Here is a 26132-nt window from a genome sequence, read left to right as displayed (position 1 = left end):
CACAGGAGAATCTTCCAGGAGACTATAGAGGAGGATCCCATCTTAGACTCCTAGCAATAGTGGCCTGAACTGACTGTCTCTTGTAACCAGATTGGTGCCTGGCCCAGTTGTCATCAGAGAGGCATCATGCAGCAATTGATAGAGGCAGATGCAAAGACCCACAGCCAAACATTAGGCAGAGTTTGGGAATCCTTTGGAGGAGGAGGAGCCACCATGGGAAGGCTCACACAATCAACTAACCTGCACTTGTAGTGGCTCATAGAGACTGAATTGACAGCCAGGGAGCCTACATGAGATTGACCTAGACACTCTGCATGCATGTTACATTTGTGTAGCTCGGTCCCCTTGTGGAACTCCTAACAGTGGGATCAGGGTTTGTCTACAACTTCTTTTCTGGGACCCCACTTCTCATAGGAGACCTGCCCTTTCCTGGATGGAAACAGAAGAAGAGGGGATTAGGGGGTTGAGGGGCTGATGGAACAGAGGGACTGGGAGGGAGGATGGGGAAAGGCTGTGGTTGGGATATAAAATAAATAGATGAATAAAAAAGTGAAAAAATAAATCCCCTGGTTTTTATTTTATTATCATGGATAACACACTTAACCCTTTTCTTCCTAATTGTCCTCCTTAATATGTTGATACTAATAATCATGTCTATTTCATAGAGAGTTCTTGTTAATACTAAGGAGGTAAACATGTGCACTTGAATTAGCACTTAATAAATAACACAGTAAACATGGGTATTGTTGCTATTGATAGTATTAGTTCAATAGCATGGAAACATAGGGCATATAATAATAGATCCAGAGTACAGCTTCGACCATGAGGAAATATGGTAACATAATATCTGATATGGTCATACCTCATTTCAAAGAGTTTACAATTCTCTAAGCTTTGGTGCATTCAACAATGATTTCAAATGTTGATACGCTAGATTAAACATGATTGATTTCATGCCCTCACTTAGTGGTTCTGTGCTTTGGAGAATTGCGAAAGGGCTTTCCTCTGGTCAAATACCCATCAGACTGTGCCAAGGTATGTCCCAGGCAGCGGCTCTGTCTTTGCGCTGACGCCGTTGTATATCTCAGTAGTGTTGTCCTTATGTTGAAGTCAGAGCCCAATAAGCACTCTTGTCTTGTTCTCCAGAATATCCCTTTCTTCCATACCCCATTGTCGTTCTCCCCTATTATCTTTATCTTAATCTTTCCCCTACTCTCTGTGAGCATTTTCTGACCTTAGAAGAGCACATCACCCAACAGTGCTCTCACTCTCTGGGAAATTCGAAGCTGGATGAGGAATTGCTACTTAGTAGTGCGCTGTTGAGAAGGGCTTTAGAATTTATCCTGCGGGGAGTCTTCTAGTTTGGATATACATGGTCTCATCTCCAGTGAAGATAAAATGGGAGAGCATTTTTTTTTTTTAAGACGTGGACTTAAAAAAGCCAGGCGGTGGTGGTGCACGCCTTTAATCCCAGCACTCGGAGGCAGAGCCAAGTGGATCTTTGTGCATTTGGGTCCAGCCTGGTCTACAGAATGAGATCCAGGAAAGGCACAAAGCTACACAGAGAAACCCTGTCTCGAAAAAGAACAAAACAAAAAAGAAGTGGACTTAAAGATGAACGGAGGCACAGATAATAGAAGATGGCTAGAACATGTGGGAGGCTTTTGTAAATCTGATTTTTGTATTCTTCATTCTAAGAATTCTATGATGAGAAATACCTAGATGAGTTTAAGAGCATGATGCTTTTCAAAAAGTGATTGCCATTTAATTTCAAACGATAAGTAAAATAGTGTGCACTTAAAAATAAGAGTAATGCAGGAGCATTTGAAGGAGAAAGGACAAGAAAAGGAAGCTAGATCCTAAGATGTGGACAGAGCAGACAACTCATTGGGGGTGTAGAGTTGTGGGCACCAGGAAGCTGTTGCCGACATTTGTAGACCCCAGAGGCTGAAAACCAGGGAAGAAAATTGTGAGAATGAGGGAGCAGTCAGACATTCAAGTAGAAATGTGGGCTTCTAATCACATTATTGTATAGTCAAAATTCTAAGCAATGTACATTCCTTTAACTATTAATTTAAATGTTCTCTCTGAGTTATAATACTCTGCTATGGGGCACTGTTGCTGGCACAAATTCTAAAGATTTTTATGTGCTAGTATGATACCGGTGCTGCTGTGGTTAGGGTGGGCCTAAATTGGTTTCATGTTGTAATGCACTTCCTATTAATAAAGGACAAGATCCAGTTTCAGTCGTTGACTCGATGGAGCAGAATTAGAAAGGAAAGCATTGCATAGGAGTGATGTAGTTGGGTTGGCAAGTGTCCTTTGGTGTTTGGAGATTGAGTCTCATGTAGCCCAGGCTGGTCTCAGACTTGCTGCGTAACTGAGGATGGCCTTAAACTCCTGGTCCTTCTGCCCTGTCCCCCGAGTGCTGGCATTACAGATATGTGTCACTATGCTGGGTGGCAAATGTGCTTTGAGTCATGGCCATTTGTGTAAGCTATTTACAGAGGTCACTTTATCATCATCAGTCATAATGCTTGGGCATGAGTACTTAGAAAAGGCAATAGAATGTAGTTTTTTTAGCTTGTGGAATGTTAGTAAATATTATGTTAGTGTTTACCATTTTATTTCTTAAAATTATAGTAACAATGTAAATTTGTAATCATTTGAAGAACACGGAGACATTAAGGTAATTATTTAATCATTTTTCTATCAGCCTCTTATGCCATATGGTTAAAGTTGTTGGGCTGTGTATTCCTATATATTTTGGCCCATTATATACATTTTATCAAAAGTGTATTTAAATGTTTTTGTTAAAAAAATTCAAAATAATGGGATCAAGATTTAAACACCCCCGGAGTTCCCACTTTGAGTGTTGGAGAGGCATCTTCCCACTCAAAAGCTCAGTTCATTCTTTCCTACTGTTTCGCTTCTATTATTTACTCATTTTTTTGTGTGTTCAGGATGTAATTTGTAGAGTTTTAAATCGAGTCTTTTGGGATTTTTAGCTACAGAAGTTTTTTTTATGTGTTAAATCAAATTTTTAAAAGTTGGAAAACTATTTCCTTAATATTCATACTGTGTGTTTATTTATTTTTTTTATCTTACTGCTTTATCTAGCTTTACCAGAACAACAGAATATGATAGTCATGGCGGCTGAGATAGTGATGTAGTGATAATCAGCTTGATATGTTTACTGAGGACTGTTAATTGTGTTCCACGTATTTGTGTGTATGAGCCAGCACAGCATAAAGGCTTCAAGATATTTGCCTCTTCCTCCCTCCCCATCATCCTGTCCACGTCTTTGCAGCAGCTGAAGCAAACGTTACTCCAATTCCCAATTTCTAATCTCTTTGACTTTTTTTTTAAAGGTAGCATTATTGTAAACATATATCTTTTAAAATTATATGCTTAATTTTAATTTTTGCTCACATAAAAGTATGCTATGTTTAACTTTTCTCACTTCCTTCACTTAGCGTGGCAAGATATTCCAGTCAAATATGAATTTGTAGATTTGAGTAAACTGTTCAGTTATTTCCCCATAGCTTTATATTCTCTTAGGATTATTTCAAATGGCGTATAAGTAAATGGATCTATGTGGATAGTATAGTGTTGGTGGCTAGGTTATGGTGTTCTTCCACTTTTCCTTTACACGTCATTGGCACACAGCTCCTGCAGTCATTGAAAACACTCACTCTGGAGCCAGGTTTCTAGACTTGAAACCCATCGCTAATTATCAGCATTTGTATTGATGATTAACAAAAAGGAACAGTACCTTTGAGTTTACATGTTGCTGTTGGCCTTTCTTATAAGATACAGGGTGTGCTTTGTTGCTTCCTTCTCAGGGTTTCTGTGTGGTGTGGTCCCAATTCTCCAGCTTTATCATTCTTCCCTTTGCTTCTGGTATCACATTCAAGGACTCATTGCAAATCAGAAGTCATGCAAAATAGCTCTCCATTTCCTTCTAAGATTTTTACAGTTTCTGCATTTCTTTTAGGTGTTTATGTAGATGTAACCGTCTTGTTAAATAAGAAACACAGAGCCAATTGCAGAGTTAAAACCAATAGGTCAGAGCAATAGCTGAGAGCTGAAAACTTTACCCTTCACTGCTACTCTGTCTTTCCTCTCCATAAGAGAGCTACTTCTGTGTGTTTTTTCTTTTTTATAGACTTTCTGTTCTGCTTTCTCATTGGTTGTAAACCCAGCCACATGACCTCCTCGTCACTGCCTGTCTGTATAGACCTCCAGGTCTTCTATGGTTGGTATTGAGATTAAAGGCATGTGTCACCATGCTGGCTGTATCCTTGAACACACAGAGATCCACCTAGCTCTGCCTCCCAAGTGCTGGGATTAAAGGCATGCACCACCACCGCCCAGCTTCCTGCTATGGCCCCAAGGCAACTTTATTAACATAGAAATAAAATCACATTTCAATACAAATAAAATATTACTATATATTTAATTGATTTTTGGTTCATTTTGTACATTGGTGGTCTTTGCTACCTTGCTGAGGATTCCTTGGTGGTATCAGAGAGGGTACATTTCTGGGGTCCTTAGTCTATTCCCATCATCTCTGTACAAGCTGTGAAGACCTTATGTGGCTCAGTAGATGTTGCTAAGTTATGGGATTACAGTCCATGGGGTGGATGCACATCTAACCTGCCTGATGGCTTTTCAAAGAAGTTAGGTCAGGGGTTGGCATTACCAACTTGAATGTTAACCAGCCTGGTAGGTGGAATAAACTAATTTGTCACTTGGTTGAATTATTATTGAGGCACTTAAAGAGCCTGTAATTTTATCCTTTATTTTGTAATTCTGGTCCCTTCTCTGGCTTGTAAGCTTTATGAGGTGCTGTGTATGCCTCACTTCCTAAACATTCTTGATGTGTATAAAATGCTCAGTAAAAGTTTGTTTCCAATAACCCGGAAACAAATGAACCAATGTATTGAAACATGAACCTTCAGCCTTTTCTGGTAGCCAGAGACTTTTATGTATCAGTTTGTATAAGATCTCCTTCAGGTCATCAATTGTTCACTGATATTCAGTGAATGAGGAACCCCAGGGGAAAGATAACAGGGTTTTCATATCTAAGGACACAGTAATACAAAAGACAGAAGTTGAAGATAATGAAAACAGTGCTTAATGGCATTGTCTGCTATCCCACAGGACTCCATTCATACTTAAATGAAGTGAATCATTTCACTGATACACTCTGTGTGTGTGTGTGTGTGTATGTGTGTGTGTGTGTGTGTGTGTGTGTGTGTGTGTGTGTGTGATTATAGTGCAACAAAATCTTGTTGATTGTTGATTATTTGGTTTGTAAAGGACTCAGAAGTTTTCATTTTTTTTTTTTTTTTTACCTAACTTCTTTGGTCCATTTTTCTGTTGAAAATACAACCATCCATCAATTTCAGGAAAGTTAACTGAAGATGAAGGTAGAAAAGGGAAGATGAGACTCTGAAGGAAAAAAGAAATCGCACGCACATCCATGTTGTTCATGAATCTTTTGCATTAGCACAGACAATCCAATATTTAAATGCTGATTTTTTAGGTAGCACATAAAAGTAGTTCCTTTCCTTATAGTGCTTACTAATTTTCTACATCAGCACACAATGAAAATCACCAGACATCTTGTCACCGTCATAAATTTTTTTATCAACAGTTGATTTTCTGGTATGAGGTGCTGCCTGTTGGAACATTTTTTAAAGGGGGGAGGTTAGTGCTGCTTTCACATATTGCATAATGAAAGTTTGTTTTCTTCTTTATTCTGTGAACAGTCACCAGAGAAAATGTGACTGCTATGTAATAAGACTAAATCCTAGCAGTGACTTAACTCATTTGCCTACTGAGAAAAACAGGAATTTCTTCATCCTTATTTCCCACTCACGGTATTAATAATCAGACCCGTTAAAAGAAAGCTTAGAGTCAGTATTGCTCATATAGCTCTGAAAATATAAGCCTTGTAAACCACTTACCATTATGAAAAATGATGCTTGTGGTGATGCCACTCAGTGCAAGTTTTGTGTTGTGGCTGCTTTATTTTGTGCAATATATTAAGCCCATTCAGTTTAATGACTTTACTTTATTCTTCTTTCCAGAAAATCAAGTGAAGAAAACTGCTTTGCCCTCTCTTAACATCAGCAACGTGACTAGAGACATTAATATCAAGAAGGAAGGGGTGTTGGGATTGGAAGGTGAAAGGACTCAGTTACATTCCAGGAATAAACGCTTTTTATCATACCCAAGATATGTGGAAGTTATGGTTACAGCCGATGCTAAGATGGTTCAACATCATGGGCAGAATTTGCAGCACTATGTGCTGACCCTAATGTCAATTGTAAGTACCGTAATAGGGTTCTTTTTAAAGATTTATTTTATGTTTATTATTTTGTGTGTATGCTGTATGTGTGTTGGTGCCCTTAGAGGTCAGAAGAGAGAGATCCCTGGGGTGGTCCTGAGTTACTTGACCTGGGTATTAAACTTGTGTCCTTTACAAGAGCAGCAAGTGTTCTTAAATGCTAAGCCATCCCTTCAGTCTCAGCTTAATACGATTCTTACATCATCTAAAATGTCCCATTTGATATTTTTCATATAAAATTTAAAAGTGTTTTTTCCAAACTCTAAACATGAGCAAATTGTGTTTTCATGAAAGCCAGAATTTCATCTGTTACTCTGGCAGCTTTTACATTTGAAAAATCTTGCCTTGCCACCTCTCAGAGGATCCTTAAAGCATTCCTTATGTGAATAGCTTCTGCCCTCTAGTGACGGAGAATATCCTTGTGTAATTGAACTTTGAATCTGAACAGAAAAACCTCCATATGTTGTCATGGAGGTAGAGGGTGTGTCTTTGACTACTATTATATCCCCTTAATCAGAGCTTTGGCATACCATCTTTTGAGTTATAGACACGCTGTGAGTGGAGCTCTCTTTGGATGTATGGATTATAAGAGTCTTTGCCTTGGTGTTAAGACACTCTGCTGAACAGTGGTGGTTTTGGTATCCAAAGGTCCAGTATCATGAAGAGACACATCAACTCTTAGCATGCATATGTACACATGTGTGCACATACATCAGCTTATCCTTGTCACTTGAGTGTCCCTGGATTTAGTCTTCTTCTGGAGTATTCACAAAAATCACCCCATCTCACGCTCCAGTTGTCCAGGTTTAATTGACAAAATACAGTCAGTCACTTGTTTGTGCAGGTTCAGCATTATTAGGGACATACTTTATGGCTAGAAGTGTCTCTGCCTTGATGGAATTGAGACCTGTGCCATTGCAAAGACTTGTCCAAGATACCTCTGAGTGACCTTGTGTAGCTGGAAGATTTCCTGTGTCCCACCTGATCTTTCAGCCTCTCAGACCCAAATAAACACACAGAGGCTTATATTAATTATGAACTGTATGGCCATGGCCTATGGCTCAAGCTTCTTTTTAGCTAGCTCTTATAACTAAACTCAGCCCATTTCTGTAATCTATATGTCACCATATGTTCTGAGTATTTACCTGTGTTCCATTACATGCTGCTCCCTGGACAGCGGGATGGCATCTCCCTTGCCTCTCCTTTCTCCTTTCACTGTCTCCCTTGGATTTTCCCACCTGGCTCCATCCTGCCCTGCCATAGGCCAGTGTGGCTTTATTTATCAACTTGTCAGAGCAACACATTCACAGCATTCAGAAAGACATCCCAGAGCAACATTTCCAGCTTCCTTAGGTAGAATTCCCCAGTTATAGTTACTGTGAAGATCCTAAGATCTTCTCATTTTCCTTACACTTTGTCTAAAGTCCTTGAAATTATATCAGGTTAGATGTTGCCTAAATATAGTACTCCGTACAAAGTGGGTGCTCAGTCAAGTTACTGAAATGATGAACAAGTAGTTAAAATAGAATAATAAATTTTGTGAATACAGTACATTATGATAAAAGCAGATAATCCAAAGCTAATTTATGAAAGTGTACTACATATTCATGAATTTGGACTGATTTTAAAAAAGACAGAGATTACTAATAATAAGCATATACAGATGGTATTTTTTTTTTTTACTTCTGAATCTAAAATAATTTTTTAGCCTTGTATTTCTCTCTCTCTCTCTCTCTCTCTCTCTCTCTCTCTCTCTCTCTCTCTCTCTCTCTCTGTGTGTGTGTGTGTGTGTGTGTGTGTGTGACCCATGGGTGTTCTAATAAGAATTATGGTATGGAGGATGGATGACATTTACCATGTAAAACATTGAATCATGTCTAGGGAACACTGGATAAACTTAGTGATAAGAAAGTGAGATTTGTTAAGAAGATTGTCTAGAGGGAGATACTGAATGAAAACACTGGATTTTATAAAGATGGTGGTGTTTGAAGTGTGGTTGATAAAAGACCACTGATGGTAGAGCTTTGGAAGTACTGACTAGAGGAAGCAAAGGAATGCACCAGGAACCCTGGAAGAGCCAGTTTTGTGATATTTCTATACTCAATAAAAGTTCTTACATCTTTATTTTATATAAAAATCAGTTAATGCTATAGTTTTTGAAGGAGCTTGGACATTTTGAAGCTTCCTGAGAGCAAGGCAGCATTTTTTACTCCACGAAAAGACTCTTGTGTCTGATATTCCTTGAAACAACAAGCCAGGGTGTGGACATGGCACTTCCAAGGTTTTCATTAGGAGGGGCACACCTTTTGGCAGGGTCTGGGACCTGCATGATGCTGTTGGCCATTCTGTGTTAAAGGTTTTATTTTAGGGTGATAGATGTGACGGGGCTGAGAAGAGGCACAACTCAAGTTGTGAACGGAGTGGAAGAAGCATGGAGGGGAGAGTCAGGCATGCGTGTGTCCTTTCCCCTGCTTCAGAGGCCAAATTTCAGAAGACTGCACACCTGGGTTTGATGTTAAGTGAAATGTAGGAAAGTCAGTATGTGTTAAGGTTCCATACATATATTTGTTGGTTTAAAAAGTTGTAAACAACATTACAAATAGCAGTAAACCTTGGAAAAGGATGGTGAACTCTCTGGATTTAACTTAAAGCTTTCTTAGGCTTAGCATTTAATGTCTCACACTTCTTGAAAACTTGAATCTTCAGCACAGTAGGACAGGTGGTCCTACCAGAGGTTATCAGATCTGGTCAATGTGTTTTCTCTCTTTGAAGTCCATTTTCAAAGTAGTTGTAGAGATGTAGAGAATTACTGTCTCCATTGTCATCCACATGTATCTCCAGTTGAAGAGAGATCTAGTGAGTTGTACCATCCAACCTCTCTGAGCTAGCTCTAATCTAGTGTGTGTGTGTGTGTGTGTGTGTGTGTGTGTGTGTGTCTGTCTGTCTGTCTGTCTCTCTCTCTCTGTGTACATGTGTTTGTATGTCCATCTGTGTATCTCTCTGTGTGAATATGTCTCTGTGTGTGTCCATGTGTTTGTGTGTCTCTGTGTGAGTATATCTGTGTGTGTCTGCACCTGCACGTTCATTTTTGTTGTCTGTGTGTATATAGTTTCAAGACTGAGCACTCTTCACTGGACAGCCAATAAGGGCCCATGCCTTGAGAAGCTAATTTTCTTCCTCCTAGTAATCAATAATTGCTTGTAGTTCTTAGGCTAGGGATTAGACCCTACAAATTTTTTCTGCTTCTCTGTTAACATGTCCATTGATATTGCTTGTGTTCTGGTCTTATTTATATGGCCATTTCTAGGATAAACTTTCACAGCAGAATTTTTAATATTCTGATGTAGCATGAATTATTAGAAAGTCTTATTAATAAAAACAAATCTGGGAGCCAGTTATTGAGGTGAATGCTGGAAGATCAGAAAAGCAGAACACACCACAGCTTACCTTACCTCATCAATTCCTCAGCTGATCCTGTTTCCACAGACTGGAAGCCTCTGTGTCCTCATCTGAATGGATCTCAGCTGAACTGCTGCTCAAAAGCCTAAAAGCTTAACCAGCTATAGTCCCTTGTCCTCACGCCTTAAATACCTTTTTGCCTCCTGCCATTACTTTCTGGGATTAAAGGCACAAGTCACCATGCTTAGCTGTTTCCAGTGTGGCCTTGAACTCACAGAGATCCAGGCAGATCTCTGCCTCTGGAATGCTAGGATTAAAGGCGTGTGCTACCACTGCCTAACTTCTATGTTTAATATTGTAGCTGTTTGGTTCTCTGACCCCAAATAAGTTTAATAGAGTGCACAATATTTTGAGGAACACAATACCACCACATTCTGGCTCTTACAAATTTTCTGTCCTTCTGTTGTGTTCTCTGAGTCATGGTGCAGGAGCTGTGATGTAAATGTGTCTGCTGGGCTGGGCTACATCTTAGCATTGTGTCCATTTGTGGTTTTCTGTGATGGTCTCCATTTGCTGTAAAGAGAAGATTCCTTGAAGAGATTTCAGAGTTGTTATGATTTCAGTTTCTCCAATTCATAAGGATGATGAACACTTTTTGAGATATTTGGTAGTGACTTTTCTTTCTATTGAGAACTCTCTGTTTAGATCACTAGACCACTTTTTAGTTGGATCATTTGTTTTCTTGACTCTTTGTTTTGGGGTACTTTGTATATTCTGGATATTAATATTCTGTTACATGTATAGTAGCAAAGATTCTTTCCCATTCTGTGGGCTTCTTCATCATGTTTGATTGTTTCCTTAGCTATACAAAAGACGTTTACTTGATTAGATCCCAGATGTAGATTGTTGACCTAAATTCCTCTGTAAATGGAATCTTGTTCAGAAAGTCCCTTTCTATATCTTCCTGTTTTCTTCCAGCAGTTTTAGTGTTTCAGGTTTAAAATTGAGGTCTCTATCCACTTGGATATAATATTTGTGCAGAATAATAGACATGAGTCTAATTTCATCCTTCTGTATGTGGATCCAGTTTTCCCTGCACCATTTGTTGAAGATGCATGCTTTTCTTCAGTGTGTGTTTTCTTTTGTCAACTAACCAGATGGCTGCAGTTATGGGTACTCTTTTGTGCCTAGTGTTTTAGCCCATTGTTCTGCATGTTTTGCTTCTGTACCATATTGTTTGTATTGCTGTCGCTCTATAGTATATCTTAAAGTCTGGAATAGCAGTCCCTCTAGTATTTCTTTTCCTCAATATTGCTTCGCTTATCTGAGGTCTTTTCTGGTTCCATATAGATTGTAGATTTCCCCCTATTTCTATCAAGAATGTTGTGGGTATTTTGATTGGGATTGCATTGAATCGGTACATTGCTTTTGGTAGGATGGTAACTTTCACAATATTAACTCTACCAATTCATGAATTTGGGATGTCTTCCCACTTTCTAAAGTGTTTTTTTTCACTCTCTTTCTTCAGAAATTTGAAGTTTTCATTGTAGAGGTCTTTCATCTCCTTGGTTAGGTTTATTCCAAGATACTTTATGCCTTTGAAGCTATTGTAAATGGGAATGTGTCTATGCTATAAAATCTTGTACTCTATTAAGTTGGAAAATATAAAAGGAACAAATTAACTTATTGATATAATTTATTGATAACTACCAAAGTTAAAGCAATCTAAACAGACCCACAAGCAAGGAGGAGACAAATAAAAAGCCTTCTAACTGAAAGAGTCTAAGCCCAGATGCATTCACAGCAGAATTCTGCCATACTTTCGAAGAAGATCTATAGTCAATCCTTCTTAAATCTTAAAAATAATAGAAATAGAAGGAGCACTCCAAACTTGGTCTACTAACATCCAAACTTGGTAAAGACACACATACACACACACACACACACACACACACACACACACACACACACACACACCCCTCTTCCTATAGATTGATATTCTTGATGAACATAGATGCCAAGAATCATCAACAAACCAATAATAAACTGAATACAAACACAAAATCAAGGAGATCATCCACCATGATCAAGGTGGCTTTACCCTGAAAATGAAGGATTGGTTTAACATACATCAATCAGTGAAAATAATAAATCATATAAGTGGACTTAAAGATGAAAATCACATGACCATCTCAAGAGATGCAGAAAAAGCCTTTGCCCAAATCCAACATGCTCTCATGATAAAAATCATAGAGAGAACAGGGCTCTAGGGAACATACCTCAATATAATAAGAGCTATATAACGCACACACACAGAGCATCATTATCCTAAATGGAGAGAAACTCAAAGCAGTCCCGTTAAAATGAGGAACCAGACAGGATTGCCCACCATCCCTATTTTTTTCCAGTATAGGGCAGAAAGCACAAGTTGAAACAACAAGGCAAGAGAGGAAAATGAAAGAGATAAAAATAAAAATGAAATCAAATTATCCCTATTTGCAGGTGATATGATATTATATATGAGACCCCCCCAAATTCTACCAGAAAGCTTCTAGACACAGTTGACAAATTCAGCAAAGTGGCAGGGTACAAAATGAACTTAGGAAAGTCAGTGATCTTTCTATGCATCTTAGAAGACAGCAACTACATTTTCAAACACTGCTTATTAATAATGTTTTAATTATAGTAATTTAGGAAGAGCCAAAAATAGTATTTGATTTGAAATATATAATTTACTTAAAGAAAAATTCAAAGTGATGATAAGGTTTTATGTGTGTATGTATTAAGTTCTACCTATAATTGAGAAAATAACTACATTAAGTAAATAGGTTTTTATATATATACAAAATTTGACAGAAAATTATTGAATATTACCCATCCAGAACAAGCAATTTTTTTCAATAGTTCAGTTAGAAATAATGAGTGTCATCTAATTTATTTGTTAGAGTGCAATATTACATTAGGAAAACAATGTAATGGTTTCTAAATGATCTCAAACATGCTTGGGGTTAATATTACTGATGAAGAACACAATTATGGTATAGTACAGTTAATATAAGTATGCTAAACAGGTAGAAATAGTACATTATTTGCTGTCCTGTATCTTTTGTCCTTGAGATGACAGCATCAGGTTAAGATAGCATTTGCATATGTATTATAAAATAACCCACAGCGATGGCAGCTAGAGCATTTTCTTTGGTACATTTACTTTTCTATTAAATGATATTGTCTGTAAGGAGCCTAAAATGTCCAGTAGATGCTAGAGAACTGCACCCTCCCTTGTATTTCAGCCATTCCCTCACACCAGATATGTGGGAATGTGCACATCACTCCCACAAATCTAGTAATACCAATTAAAGGACATTGTTAAATGGTCAGGACGTTAGCCTTATTTATGGAAATATAGTTAACATTATTAGAGGTACTTATAGAGTAAAAATGTTCTCATACATTAACTTTATACCTTTTATTTTAATTCCTTGTGTAATTTTTTTTTACTGGTGTTATTCAAGATGGAGAAAATGTCAACCACACTGCAATGAACACAAATGATACGCTTGCATACTTCATTCATAGCGCTTTTCCCTTGCTGTGATTGGTGTTTTATGTAGCCTTGATTCTTTTCACGTGCTGTCTTTATGGATGGGGAATGGCATCATCTTAGATTTAAAAACAAAAAGATCTTTCTGAAAAAGTAAGGACAGTGTCCTTTTAAAATAAATTGTTTGTAGGTCTCAGAATTTTATAAATAACTTTGTAATTAAGGTGGCTTCGATGGAAGCCTATGTGAATTTTTGCTATAGTGTGCTATAGGGGTTATTTTCCAAGTGTTTGTAAATGACTAAGAGATAGAAATATGTTTCACATTTTGTATCAAATACGTTTTGCCTAGAATTTTTCCTAAGGATATGAACAATATAACTTATAACATTTTTTCTTGACTCATTTATTACAGCTATTGGAAATAATATTTATTACTTTTTGAATCCTGTGAAGTAAGAAGTGTTGATGCCACATAGCAAACATCGTTTAAAAAGAAATAAAATACATCTTAATTAGTTAAAGAAAAACACTAATATGTGTCATGTTAAAATGTAGTGTTATAGAATTGTGCAATGCTTTCACATGGCTATGTAGAACAGGGTGATATGCCAGACTCACCTGTCATTTGGTGTAGCATTTTCTACTGTGTGCCATGGAGTATCTGTCCTGTAACATGGTCCCCTGGGGAGAAGACATGACTGTGCCCAAATAGTGACATGAGATGCTTCAGATAATGCTTTTGTCTCATAAGTTGTGTGTATATTAGCTTTTCAATACTCAACAAAAATAACTTTTAACCTCAACATTTCTCCAGCTGTGTGATGATTTTATCCTTTAGAACGCATGTCCTTCACAGCTCTCTTCTAACATCGCTTCATTAATGCTAATCCAATACATAAGGGCATTGGGACAGATGGGTTCAACTTGGTTGAACTTCAGGTGTGCTTGGAAATATTGAAACAAGTGTGGATAAATCCAGAGCTGAACAACGAGTAGTCATTGAGCCAGATCTAAAACCCAGGTTCCTGACCACATAGAACTGCTCCAAGGCCAGGTCACGTGACCCCTAGGCATCCATGAGGAAGGGAAGGAGGTACAAAAGAGCTGTAAGACAGTTTTGGCAGCAAGACCGAACTGGGAAGAACTTGAGGCAAAGTGCTGCAGTTGCACACGACAACATGGAGGGCCAAAGCTTTACAATTAGACTCCCATCTGGAGTTGGGTTCAGGAGCTTTTCAGGTCCTCACCTTCTATAGGCCACTAGTTCTCCATTTTAGTGTCCTAATCTATACAATGAAAACTCTAATAGTTTCCTATCTCACAAGACTGTGAGAATTGAATGGCCTACTACATTTAAACTTAAATTTGTACATAGTCTTTCAATATATATATTCTGTTGTTAATTTATTGCTTATTAAGTAGGAAGTCATTGTAAGAGACTTTATTGTAACATGCTATGTTCTAGGCATGAGAGCCTGCCCTGGACATATGTTTTAAAATTCTCTTGAATATCATTCTGGCCACTCACTGCTTTGAGTCCCAATTCAACATTGCTGCCTAGAGTTATTCAGTGACATGTGTTTACACGTCTGAGTGCAGTGAAAGGCACATGTGTCATGTATGAGCACAGTGCTTATAAAGAGCAAGAGTTAAGGATTCATGTATAATTAGAAAACTGAAAGCGAACATGTAGCATTTCTTCCTCCTCCTCTTCCTCCTCTTCCTTTTCCTCTCCCATTTGTGATCAAACCCAGGGCCTTGTACATGTTAGCAAGTCCCTTCTACTGAACCGCATACCATTCCCCCCCCCCCCCCCCCCCCGCTATTTTTGTATCTTAGTGGTGTAGATTAGTGTAGCATGTATGTGCATGTGTGTGTGTGTTTACATATGGAGGCCAGCATCAGTGTAAAGTATCTTCCATTATGCTCTCATGGAGCATAATGTTTTTAAATACAAAACCTTGCTTATCTTAAAGGTTTAAAATCTGTTCTTAAACATGGAAAATGTAAGGTGAAGCTTAGTTCATTAAAAATTAACATTTAAAGGGAGCACTGTTTCATTGTTTAAAAATTACTATTTCTTTTGTTGTTGTTGTTGTTTTCAAGACAAGTTTTCTTTGTGCAGTTTTGGTGCCTGTCCTGGATCTCACTCTGTAGATCACAGAGATCCACCTGGCTCTGCCTCCTGAGTTCTGGGACTAAAAGCATACACCACCGCCACCCAGCCAAAAAAAAAAAAAAAAAAAAAAAAAAAATATATATATATATATATATATATACACACACACACACACATATATATATATATATGTATATATACACACACACACATTATATACATTACATTATTTACATTATTTCCTTTCCCCTTCTTCCAACTCCTCCTATTTCCCCTATACTCTCCCAAATTCATGTTCTCTTATTCTTTAGTCATTATTGTTACACATAGACCACAACTCTCACATACCGCCCCCCCACACTTACTCACACAGAGACAAATTTATAAATATCTGCTGAGTTCTTTAGTGTCACATTATTGTTTTATTTCGAGAGTGCATTTTTGTTTGATCCTGGAGCTTACTAATTGGCTAGGCTAGCTGGCCAGCAAGCTCCAAAGATCTGCCTAGCTTTGCCCACATCCTCGGGGTACTACATGTTACAGACATGTGCCACTGTGCCTGGATTTTACATGGGTGCTGGGGATCTAGATTCAGATAAGCACTTTATCAACTAAGTCATCTTCCAGCCCTAACCCAAATTCTTAACTAATGATGAGTATCATTTCTAAGGCGATCAGTGCTGCAGTCTTTATAACCCTGCTTGAACTTGCCAATCATATAGCTGTCTATGTCTTAACTAACTGTTACCCACACCAGGCCTACTACTGCTCTTATAATTCTTGTAGTTTTGGCGCCTGTCTTGGATCTCGCTCTGTAGATCAGGCTGGCCTTGAACTCACAGAAATGTGCCTGGCTCTGCCTCCCAAGTGCTGGGATTGAAGGTGTGAGCTACCACTGCCCAGCTGCTCTAGTCACTCTTAGCACTAGAGCCAGAGACATCACTGTAGGCCGAGCCAACAAGCCTATAAATAGTTGTGCTGCCCACCTAAAACCCCAGGAAAAGCTGGGATCTGTATGTTCCTGTTGGCTTCACTCTACAGCCACAGAGATGCTTTTGACTTCAGTTTTGTGGAGGCCCTTTGACCCGAGAGGCATTTGTCAGATGCCTAATATACACTGTGTTGTAGGAGCTTTGGCCAATGGTACTGATGAATCTAGCAAACTCAGCTCTAAAAAGTTAGGGGCCATGTCCTTTTTATGTCTGTCTAAATATAACAAGGAATAGATATGGGACATTTTTAATTAAATGAACAAGTGCTGTAGCACTTCCTGAGACAGTGAACTGCCATGCCCTGGACAGTCATGCATTGTGCAGGTGATCTAGGCATCAGAAATGGTTTCTGTTGTACAGGTGACCTGGGTTAATTAAGGCAAAGAGGCAGAGATATTGGCTGCATAAAGTGTTTCCACAGTGTATTCTCTCTGGGTTTAGAAGAGCCTGTAAAGCAGGGGATAGAGAACACCTTAGCCATCATAGACTGAGCTCAGGCAAAGCCTCACAAAATTGAGTTCTCCAGCCTTGGAAAACCATGGATCAGCATGTACTGGGACCTCTTCTGTGGCCGATCATGTGACTGGATGAATCTCCTCCACCCTGGATTGCAGCAGTACTAAGTGAACCATCACCATGTTCACAATTGGAAATAGTAGACACTTTGGGAGAAAAATATTAAGTAAAACTACAAAAAGAGAATAGATCATAAATGTTAGTAGAATATTATGGTCATATAAATAAATGTATTCTGATCTTAAAAGAAGTGAAGTTTTTGCTCAATCATCCATAGCATTAATTTCCATACTCTTATGCATTTAAACACTCAGTGATTTTGATGGAAGTGCAAATTCTCTAGATACTGAGTTCTGCTGAGCCATAGACTGGTATAGGTAGCAAGGCTGAGGGCGCTGGTTCTCAAGTTTAGCTTCACATGAGGATGATTTAATCCCTGTGCATTCTCAAAGATGTTGGTGCATGTTTCAACCCTAGAGATTCTGATGTAAACCAATCTCATCTGATGGGATGGAAGGGTTAGGACAAAGTTCAGGCGTTGATAAAGGTTCTCTGAGACTCTCATGTGTAGCTGCACTGGAGAATGGGTACTCTAGGCTAGTTCTGCTTTGCTGCAGAAGAAAGTGTCATCCCTGGCATCTCATCTTTTGGTGTCTATTTGCAGGTTGCAGCAATCTACAAGGACTCAAGCATTGGGAACCTTATAAATATAGTGATTGTGAAGTTAGTTGTCATTCACAGTGAGCAGGTAAGAAGCGGGATGCAGGGAGGGCTGTGGGTTGTAGCTGGCTTTTGGTGGGACTAACTGCAGATCACAGAAGTCTAACTAGAAATGAGATCTTTTAGAACTTACTTAAAATTGTAATTTAAACTGGGTTTGGTGATGCCCATGGTTAATCCCAGCATTTGGAATGCAGAGGTAGGCAGGTCTCTGTGAGTTTAAGGCCAGCCTGGTGGACATAGCGAATTTGATGACCCCCAGCACTGCACAATTAAACCCTGTCTCAAAAAGACTCTGTGTGGTAGAAATAAAATGGAATGACATTGGTGTTGAATGAGAGAACAACACATATGAATCAACAATTTTAAAAATTCAAACTGAAAACATCCACTCATTTACCTTTATAATCATAATGTTGAAGAATTCAAAATACATTATTTTTTTTTTTACAGTTAGACTTCTAATCCTGAATATTTGATTATTGTGCTAGATCGGTTTTTAATCACAAAGCTAAAATACAAATATGGTTTTAAAGGTAAGAGTGGGACTGTTTAATGCAGTCTTTATGGTCCTGTAAAAATGCAGTTTGATAAACTGTGAATTCTAGTAAACTTGGGAGGCAAACTGGGCTGAAACGTTTGCCATAACATTGAGTTGTTCTGATGCAGGAAGGACCAGTCATCAGTTTTAATGCAGCTACCACATTGCGCAACTTTTGCTTATGGCAACAGACTCAGAATGTTCTGGATGATGCTCACCCTTCCCACCATGACACTGCTGTTCTCATCACCAGGTATGGCTTGTGGTGATCTTGTGTCCTCCAACATATTGTACGGCCTAATAAACTTATCTGGGGTCAGAGAACGGAACAGCCACTAGACAGACATAGAGGCCAGAAAATGGTGGCACTCACACCTTTAATCCTATCATTTTGAGAGGCAGAGATTCATCCAGATCTCTGTGAGATCAAGGCCACACTGGAAACCACCAGGCATGGTGACTCACACCTTTAATCTCAGGAACTGATGGCAGGAAGGAGAAAGGTATATAAAGTGTGAGAACCAGGAACTAAAGCCTTTTTTAGCTTTTAGCTTTTAGCAGCAGTTCAGCTGAGATCCATTTGGATGAGGACTCAGAGGCTTCCAGTCTGAGGAAACAGGAACAGCTGAGGTGAGGTTAGATGTGGCTTGTTCTGCTTCTCTGATCTTTCAGCATTCACCCCAATATCTGGCTCCTGAGGTTTTTTTGTTTTGTTTTGTTTTTGTTTTTGTTAATAAGACCTTTTAAGATTCGTGTTACAATGGCTTTTGAAACTATCTTGTGCAGAAGGTTTCTCTAGTCTGTCATGACAGCTGGTATCTTTTGGTTACACTTGTTCTTTTTCATGAACACTTGAAAGTATTCACGAGAACTCTATTGGAATGAAAGCGTTCAACTCTTCTTTGACTGGAAATGTGGGAAATCAGTGGTATGAGTCATGCTATGATCTAAAGAAAATATACTCCTTATCATTAGAGGCAGAGTGAGAGCATTAGAAATAATACATGGAAACTGACATATAAGTAGAACCGAGGGCCAGTTGTACTCATTTCCTCTATCTGTGCTTCTGTCTGTCCTCTCTTATCATCTGTGTGTTTGTCCCTGCTTTTCATTCTTAGAGATTGCCATACTTACCAGGCTTCCCTTGCTAGGCACAACTTCCACTGATACAAAACCATTTCCTTTTTCTAAGTGGCATCATTGAGTGCTGAATCACACCTTGTTTCCACACCACAGTATAGAGATGTGCAGTATGTGATGTTTGTTTGTCTGGTTTACTAATGAAATCCTTCACTTTGGGCCAATCTCAAGGGAAGGTGAGCCTTCCAGAACCTTGAAATAAAAGTCTATTTTATCACTTTTTAAAAGAAAATTTCTCCACACCGTCCACATCTATGGTTCTGGCCTGCATTGTTGCCGAAATCAAGTGCAGGAGTTCACAATAAAGGATTTAAGATAGGAGTGGGAAAGATCGGTGGGTGAGGGCACTGTCCGGCTTCACACCCAGAAACTCTGGAATGCAGAGGCAAAATGTAAAACCTGATTTCCGAGGGCATACACATTTTACACAACCGCTGGTGTTCTCAGAAGGGGGTAAACCGTGGCTGCGAAAGCAACTTCATCCTCATGGTATGGACTTACAGAGCATCTGTCCCCCACTGCGGCACACAAGTGAGGCATCAGACTGACTTTCAAGTCTTGGAGCACGTACTGACTGGGGTTGGGGGCTGATTGGTGACAGTCTTGGTAGAGGTAAAGCTTCTTTCTGTGTTGACTCACTACAACCATATTTTCTGGAAAATCTTTTAAAATACAATCTTTTATTTTAAGGGAAGACATTTGTGGAGCTAAAGAGAAATGCGACACATTAGGTAAGTTCTTTCATCAATGAAACTTAGCTTATTGATTGTTTAGTGAATTATTTAAAATTAAATCTAAAGTTTCCGTATCTACCTTGATATTTCCTTTTCTGCAGGAGTGAAGTAGCTGGAAGCACACCGTAACTTTCTGCTCTAGCATTTGTTTCCTGTGGCTGCTTTCACAAAGTCCTTAATACTTCTGCACATCAAACCCTGTGCAGCTTTTAAGTCTTGCAAATATCTGACAGCTCTGTGCTTTGTTTTAGGGCATGTGTGTGAGAACATAATTTTACTGAATTTATGACCCCCCCTATATTTAGTATTTCCATATCTTAAATTCTTCTGTAATTCAATCTTTAAACACATTATCATGTCTTTAAATATTTAAAACTTAGTTCTATCATTTTTAAGTCTCTAATCCATAGGGGTATGTATAGTTTTCTTGCATTTTTTTTTCTGTTTGCAAACCACACTGTGAGTAATACTCCCCTTTTCCCTAGGACTCGCTGTACCCTGTGTTAAATCTCCACGCATCTTTAACTGAGTATTGTGCCTTCATGCTATCATTCTACCTGTCTGACTCACACAGTTCAGTGATATTTTCACCATTATTCTGTATAAACTTTCATAATTGGTAGAACACACGCCTCTTCCTTATTTTATTATTACTGACTTTAAATTCATAATATTTTTATTTTTGTAATTATAGTTCTATCAGGCCCTTCTTCCCTTTCCCCCCTTCAACACTTCCCATGCAAATCCCCTTCGTCTCTCAAATTCATACCTTCTGCTTCTTTAATTCTTTAATTGTGGGTTTATACACACACACACACACACACACACACACACACACACACACTGCTCATTCTGTATAACATTACAGGTGTGTATGTAATCTCAGGGCTGACCACTTGGTAGATAATCTGAGTGCTCTTTCCTGGGGAAGATCATTTCTCCCACTCTCAGAATCCCCCAATTGCCTGTAGTTCTTTGTATAGAGCTGAGGCCCTGTGAGTTTGCCCCTTTCCATATTAACATGTTCATTGGTCATTATATAGGTCTTGTTTAGATAGCCATGTTGATAATACTTCATGGCTACAGCCTCTCTGACCTTTCTGGAAGACACAATCTCACAGTAAACTTCTATTTCTCTGGCTCTTACGATCTTTCTAACTCTTTCATAACAATCCTGGAGCTGTAGGTGCCAAAATTGTTTCTTGTATAAGTATTGGTGGGACCAGTTGTTCTCTGTATTTTTATCAGTTTTGGTTTTCTCTAATTGTCCCTGTCTGTTACAAAAAGAAGTTTCTTTGATGAGGGGATGAGTGAGACTTACACTCTCTGGGTAAAAGAACAAATATTTAGAGTATACTTGGAAATTTTATTGATTTAGTAAAGTTATGGCTAGGTTTCCAGCACCAGACATATATAGTTTCCCCTTGTTGAGTGGACCTAAATTCTGATTATAGAGCTGTTGGTTGCTGCCAATGCATAAATGCCACTATTGCAACATTTAGGGTATCGTGCCATTCTGGTAGTTGTTGTGGTTCTTATGTTTCATAGCTAGGTAGGACTACTGGTTGCTTCTCTGACTTGGAAGCTTAAATGGTGCCTATTTGTACTCAGAAAGCGACTCCTCAGGTTAGGAGTCTTTCAGGTCAGATACAACTGTGGTCCTTCTAGATCTTTTGTCTGAAGAGCATATCTTCAGCTAGGTTTATCTTCCACTTCTAGGAAGCAACCAAGGGCAACTACAATAGTCTCCTATATTTTTGGGCTCTCTTGCACAACCCTGAACAACAGCTCAAAATGAGGCTTCTCATGCTTGGTGTTGGGTTTTTTCATTAGACTGTCTATTGCTCTTGGGGAGGGCATTGTCAGTTCAGATGAGAAATTTCACTTAAGTTTATATATGCGCATGTATATGTACACACATAAATGTATCACATATAGTTTTAGCTAGAGCAATGTGATTTTTGATGACTTTTTAAGACATGCTTACTGTTATTTCTCCCTCTAACCTCCCTAAGCAAAGCCCAAGCTCCTTTTTCTGCTTTTCCACTCACTTTGGCTACTCTTGGCTCTTTGTTCATTCGAAAAAATTTAAACCATGTTATGACCTCATATTAAAATCTTCACTTAAGTAGAGCTATTAAGTATAAGAATGCTCTGCAATTGCATATATTTTCTTCCAATATATATATTTATGTTATGTCTGAATAAACAGTATGTATTCCAGCTGTTCCTGATTCTGTAGATATATCTTTTCTTCCAATTCTGCAATGCCCAATCAGGAGGATGAGTTAACTTTCTCTAACACTCTCTCTTAAGCAAATGAGCAGAGACCAAATTACCTTTGGTTGGCTGGTCCTATATAGCGTCTATTTCTATTGTGTAAACCTTGCACATTATTATTATTATTATTATTATTATTATTATTATTATTATTATTATTTGGTTTTTCAAGACAGGGTTTCTCTGTGTAGCTTTGTGCCTTTCCTGGAACTCACTCTGTAGTTCAGGGTGGCCTCGAACTCACAGAGATCCACCTGGCTCTGCCTCCTGAGTGCTGGGATCAAAGGTGTGCGCCACCACTGCCTGGCCTAGACATTATTTTATGTTAAATAGTTGTTAAACTTTGTATCTATATTTATCCAGTTTTCATCACTTCTTTCAACTTAGACCTTGAGTGTATGTGTGTGTGTGTGTGTGTGTGTGTGTGTGTGTGTGTGTGTGATGTATGTATGATTTATGTATATGTGTGTATGGGTGTTCTGCTCCAACATTATCCCCTTGAGATAGTATCTACATTGAATCTGGAGCAGCCAGCAAGTCCCAGTAATCCTCCTGTCTGTGATCCCGACAGTACTAGGGTTACAAGTGCACGTGACTTCAAAGGTGTTTTTGTTTGTTTGTTTAGGATGGGTGCTGGGAATTTGAATGCAGGTCTTCCTGCTTGGACAGCAAGCACTTCTGCCCAAGGTTGGATCTCCCCACCTCCCAAACTTGTCCTTGATATCATTCTCCTTTTTATATCCCCTCTGAGTTACATAGCCTGGAAAGTATTTTTAGTGTAGGCTATTGATGGCAAATAATCTTTTCTGATGTTTTTACATTTCCATTTTGAATCTATCTTTTTGAGTCTCCATTTTAAGATGACATTTTATTTTCTCTGTGTTTATATTATTACTTTACCTTCTGACTTTTCTTGTTCAGAATTATATGCTGTTTAGTTGTAGGTATTTTTAGACTTATTTTTATGTTATGTGTGTGAATGTTTTCTCTACATGTGTACCGTATGTATTCTTGGTGCCCACAGAGGTCAGAAGAGGGCTTCAGATCCCCTACAATTGATGTTATGTGTGTGTGAGCTTCCATGTGGGGGCTAGAATTGAACCCAAGTCTTCTGCAAGAGCAGCAGGTACCTTAAACCATTGAGCCATCACTCCAGCCCCCAGCTGTAAAAATTTTAATGATGTGTGTGTATGTGTGTATACATGCCTGATGCCAATAGAGATCAGAAGATGGTGTTGCATCCCCTGGAACTGGAGTTACAGATGGTTGTAACCCACTGTATAGGTGCTGGGAATTGAACCGAAGTCCTTTGGAAGAGCAGCCAGTGCTCTTAACTGCTGAGTCAATGCTTTGGTTTGTATCTTTTATTCTCACACAGGGGACCTTGATAAAATGGGTGCTCATGCTCCCTTCTATCTTGCGTAGCTTTGAGAGATCCTAGAATCAGCTTGAGTTAATCTAGGCACAAAGTGTTTGCCAGCTGCTTGGTACCACAGTGCTAACCATTTGTTTCAGATTTTGTTGGTATGCATAAGTGGCCTTGTTTTGTGGCCAGTTTTCTGATCATATAAGACATTGATGCTTACACATCTGTTCTATGAGTAAAGCATTCATTTTAGAATGTGTGCTTTTAAAGATGAAATATAAAGTCAGGTGGTAAAAGAATCAGTATTGCATTCCAAATCTCAGCTCAGCTCTGCAGATGAGTCCTTGAGAACTCGGCTGCTGGCAGCTTGTTACTGCTGATGAAGGGGACAGAAGAGCATCTGTGAGAAGTGTCTTTCTTCACTGTTCACCTGTTTTGATAAAGGGGAAATGCATATAAAGTGTATTATATATATTTATATATCATATATAAATGCATTATAAAATACATTATAAATAGATTAGAAGCATACATGTGGGAGCATAGATTTTAAACTTAGGGTTTCTTTACTCATAATGATTCCAAGGAAAAGTCTTCCGGAGAAGACGTTGCCCAAGCCAGGCCTCTTAGCAAGAGATTCACAAAGAGGGGAACTCTTTCCTTGGCTAATGAAAATCTCAGCCTTAGATTTCAGAGTTTAACTTTCATTTCTTTAAATGTACAAAACTTTATGATGGTTTGGAAATCTGCCTTCATGCTAGGATGATGTCCAGGTTTCTAACTTTTATGAATAAAAGGATGCCTAGGAGGAGGAAGAGGAGGAGTGATCACGGTGTCTGGCAGAATCCCTTGTTCAGCACTGATTCTTAAATATGTAGTGAGAAGTTGATGTTGCAAGATGTTTCACAAGATAAGAGCTGTTTTGTGAAAAAGAATCTTCACAGGCAAGTAGATAAATTTACAAGTAAATGATCAGGGGTAGACTTACCAGAAACTATAGCATTGACTTGTATTTAAAACCCAAACATCTAACCTCAGTGATGGTGATGGAGTTGGGATTGTTGTAATGGATGATTATCATGAAATTCCTCACCCTTTCAGCTTGGAGGACTCTGTAGACTGGAATTGTCATTATTGTTGGTGTCTAGCCAGGTCCCTCTGCTTTCATCTTTCCACAACATGCTTGTTCGCATGTCACTATTTGCATGGGAGAGAGGATTCTGTTAGATAATACTCCTCCTTCCTCTTGTCCAAATGGGCAGGGATTACTGAGTGCTTCCAGTGACCCTTCTATCACAGCTGTGCCTTGTTTTAGCTGGCGGACATTAAGTGGCAAACATCATGTCAAACACTTACACTTTGCTCGTGTAATTATGTGGTATTTCAGTATATGTATACTCCACACTGTACAGTGGCTCTTCATCTCCCCTTGATTTGTCTACTGGTTGACGCTCTGCCTTCTGTATTACCCACACTAGACAGTCCTATTTTCCCTTTCCCTATGTTTGCAGAAGAATATTTGCTCATCCTGTTTTTTTTTTTTTTATTATTATTCTGCATTGGAGAATCCAAAAATTTACAAAAAAACCCAAAAACAAAAATACCAAAACAAAACAAAAAACATTTCCATGCAAACTATTCAATCTGTTCTCTTATCTTTTGGCTCTAAATATTTGTTCACTATTAATAGACAATTCTTCATTTATTTCCAAGTCATAATGCCACCACTAGTGCTTTCTATTTAGTTTCGCCCTGTGATTTTGGTGGCACTTCCCACTTTGATGAAGTACATGTGCATTACTTTTTAGGCTTAGCAGAGTTGGGGACCCTGTGCGATCCCTTGAGGAGCTGCTCCATCAGTGAAGAGAATGGGCTGAGTGCTGCCTTTACCATCGCCCATGAGCTTGGGCATGTGTGAGTACCTTTCCTTACCTGAAGAAAGTGCCTTCCAGTTGCAGTCATTCAGCCACGAGTACCATATTCCTTCGTCAAATCGTGTAGTGTGATTTTCATCGGTGTGTTTTTGTGTTCTGTGTGGGTCAGATAGACTACATAAATCAACAAACTAATTGAACCTGGGGATTCTTTTATTGCACTTACTGTACTAGCTCATGTGACAGGCACCTCTGGCCTTTATTCCTTGTTATCCTATATATAACCAGGTACTGCCCTCTGCCATCATCTGGGAGGGCCTACAAAGGCTCCTGGTTCAGAAGAACTCCCCAATAGTACTTGAAAGACCATCTTGAATCCTGCTCTTATTGCTCAGAGCCATTGCATAGGACATGGTCCATAGGGTTTCTTATTCATGAAATGATTCTTTTTAGAGCATTTCCCACAACTGTTTCAAGCTCTCTTATTCCTGTTTTAAGAAAACCCTGTTGGGGTTCTGTGCTTTAAGAATGGATGCCATGATTTCCCATG

General features: G+C 38.8%; 1 protein-coding gene across 1 annotated transcript in view; it reads left to right on the top strand.

The window, feature by feature from the left end:
* Adamts20 (ADAM metallopeptidase with thrombospondin type 1 motif 20) overlaps positions 1-26132 on the top strand; it is a 139414-nt gene that overhangs the window by 26863 nt on the left and 86419 nt on the right. Inside the window, exons 4-8 of the mRNA XM_036208198.1 lie at positions 6099-6337; positions 17592-17675; positions 18317-18441; positions 20019-20059; positions 25517-25622. Of these exons, the coding sequence (XP_036064091.1) occupies positions 6099-6337; positions 17592-17675; positions 18317-18441; positions 20019-20059; positions 25517-25622 (595 nt within the window). The remainder of the gene's footprint in view (positions 1-6098; positions 6338-17591; positions 17676-18316; positions 18442-20018; positions 20060-25516; positions 25623-26132) is intronic.

The sequence above is a fragment of the Onychomys torridus genome, chromosome 16 (assembly GCF_903995425.1).
Source record: "Onychomys torridus chromosome 16, mOncTor1.1, whole genome shotgun sequence".
In the NCBI taxonomy this organism is placed as follows: Eukaryota; Metazoa; Chordata; class Mammalia; order Rodentia; family Cricetidae; genus Onychomys; species Onychomys torridus.
The sequence above is the reverse complement of the archived record's forward strand: the minus strand, read 5'-3'. Positions and strand labels throughout refer to the sequence as shown.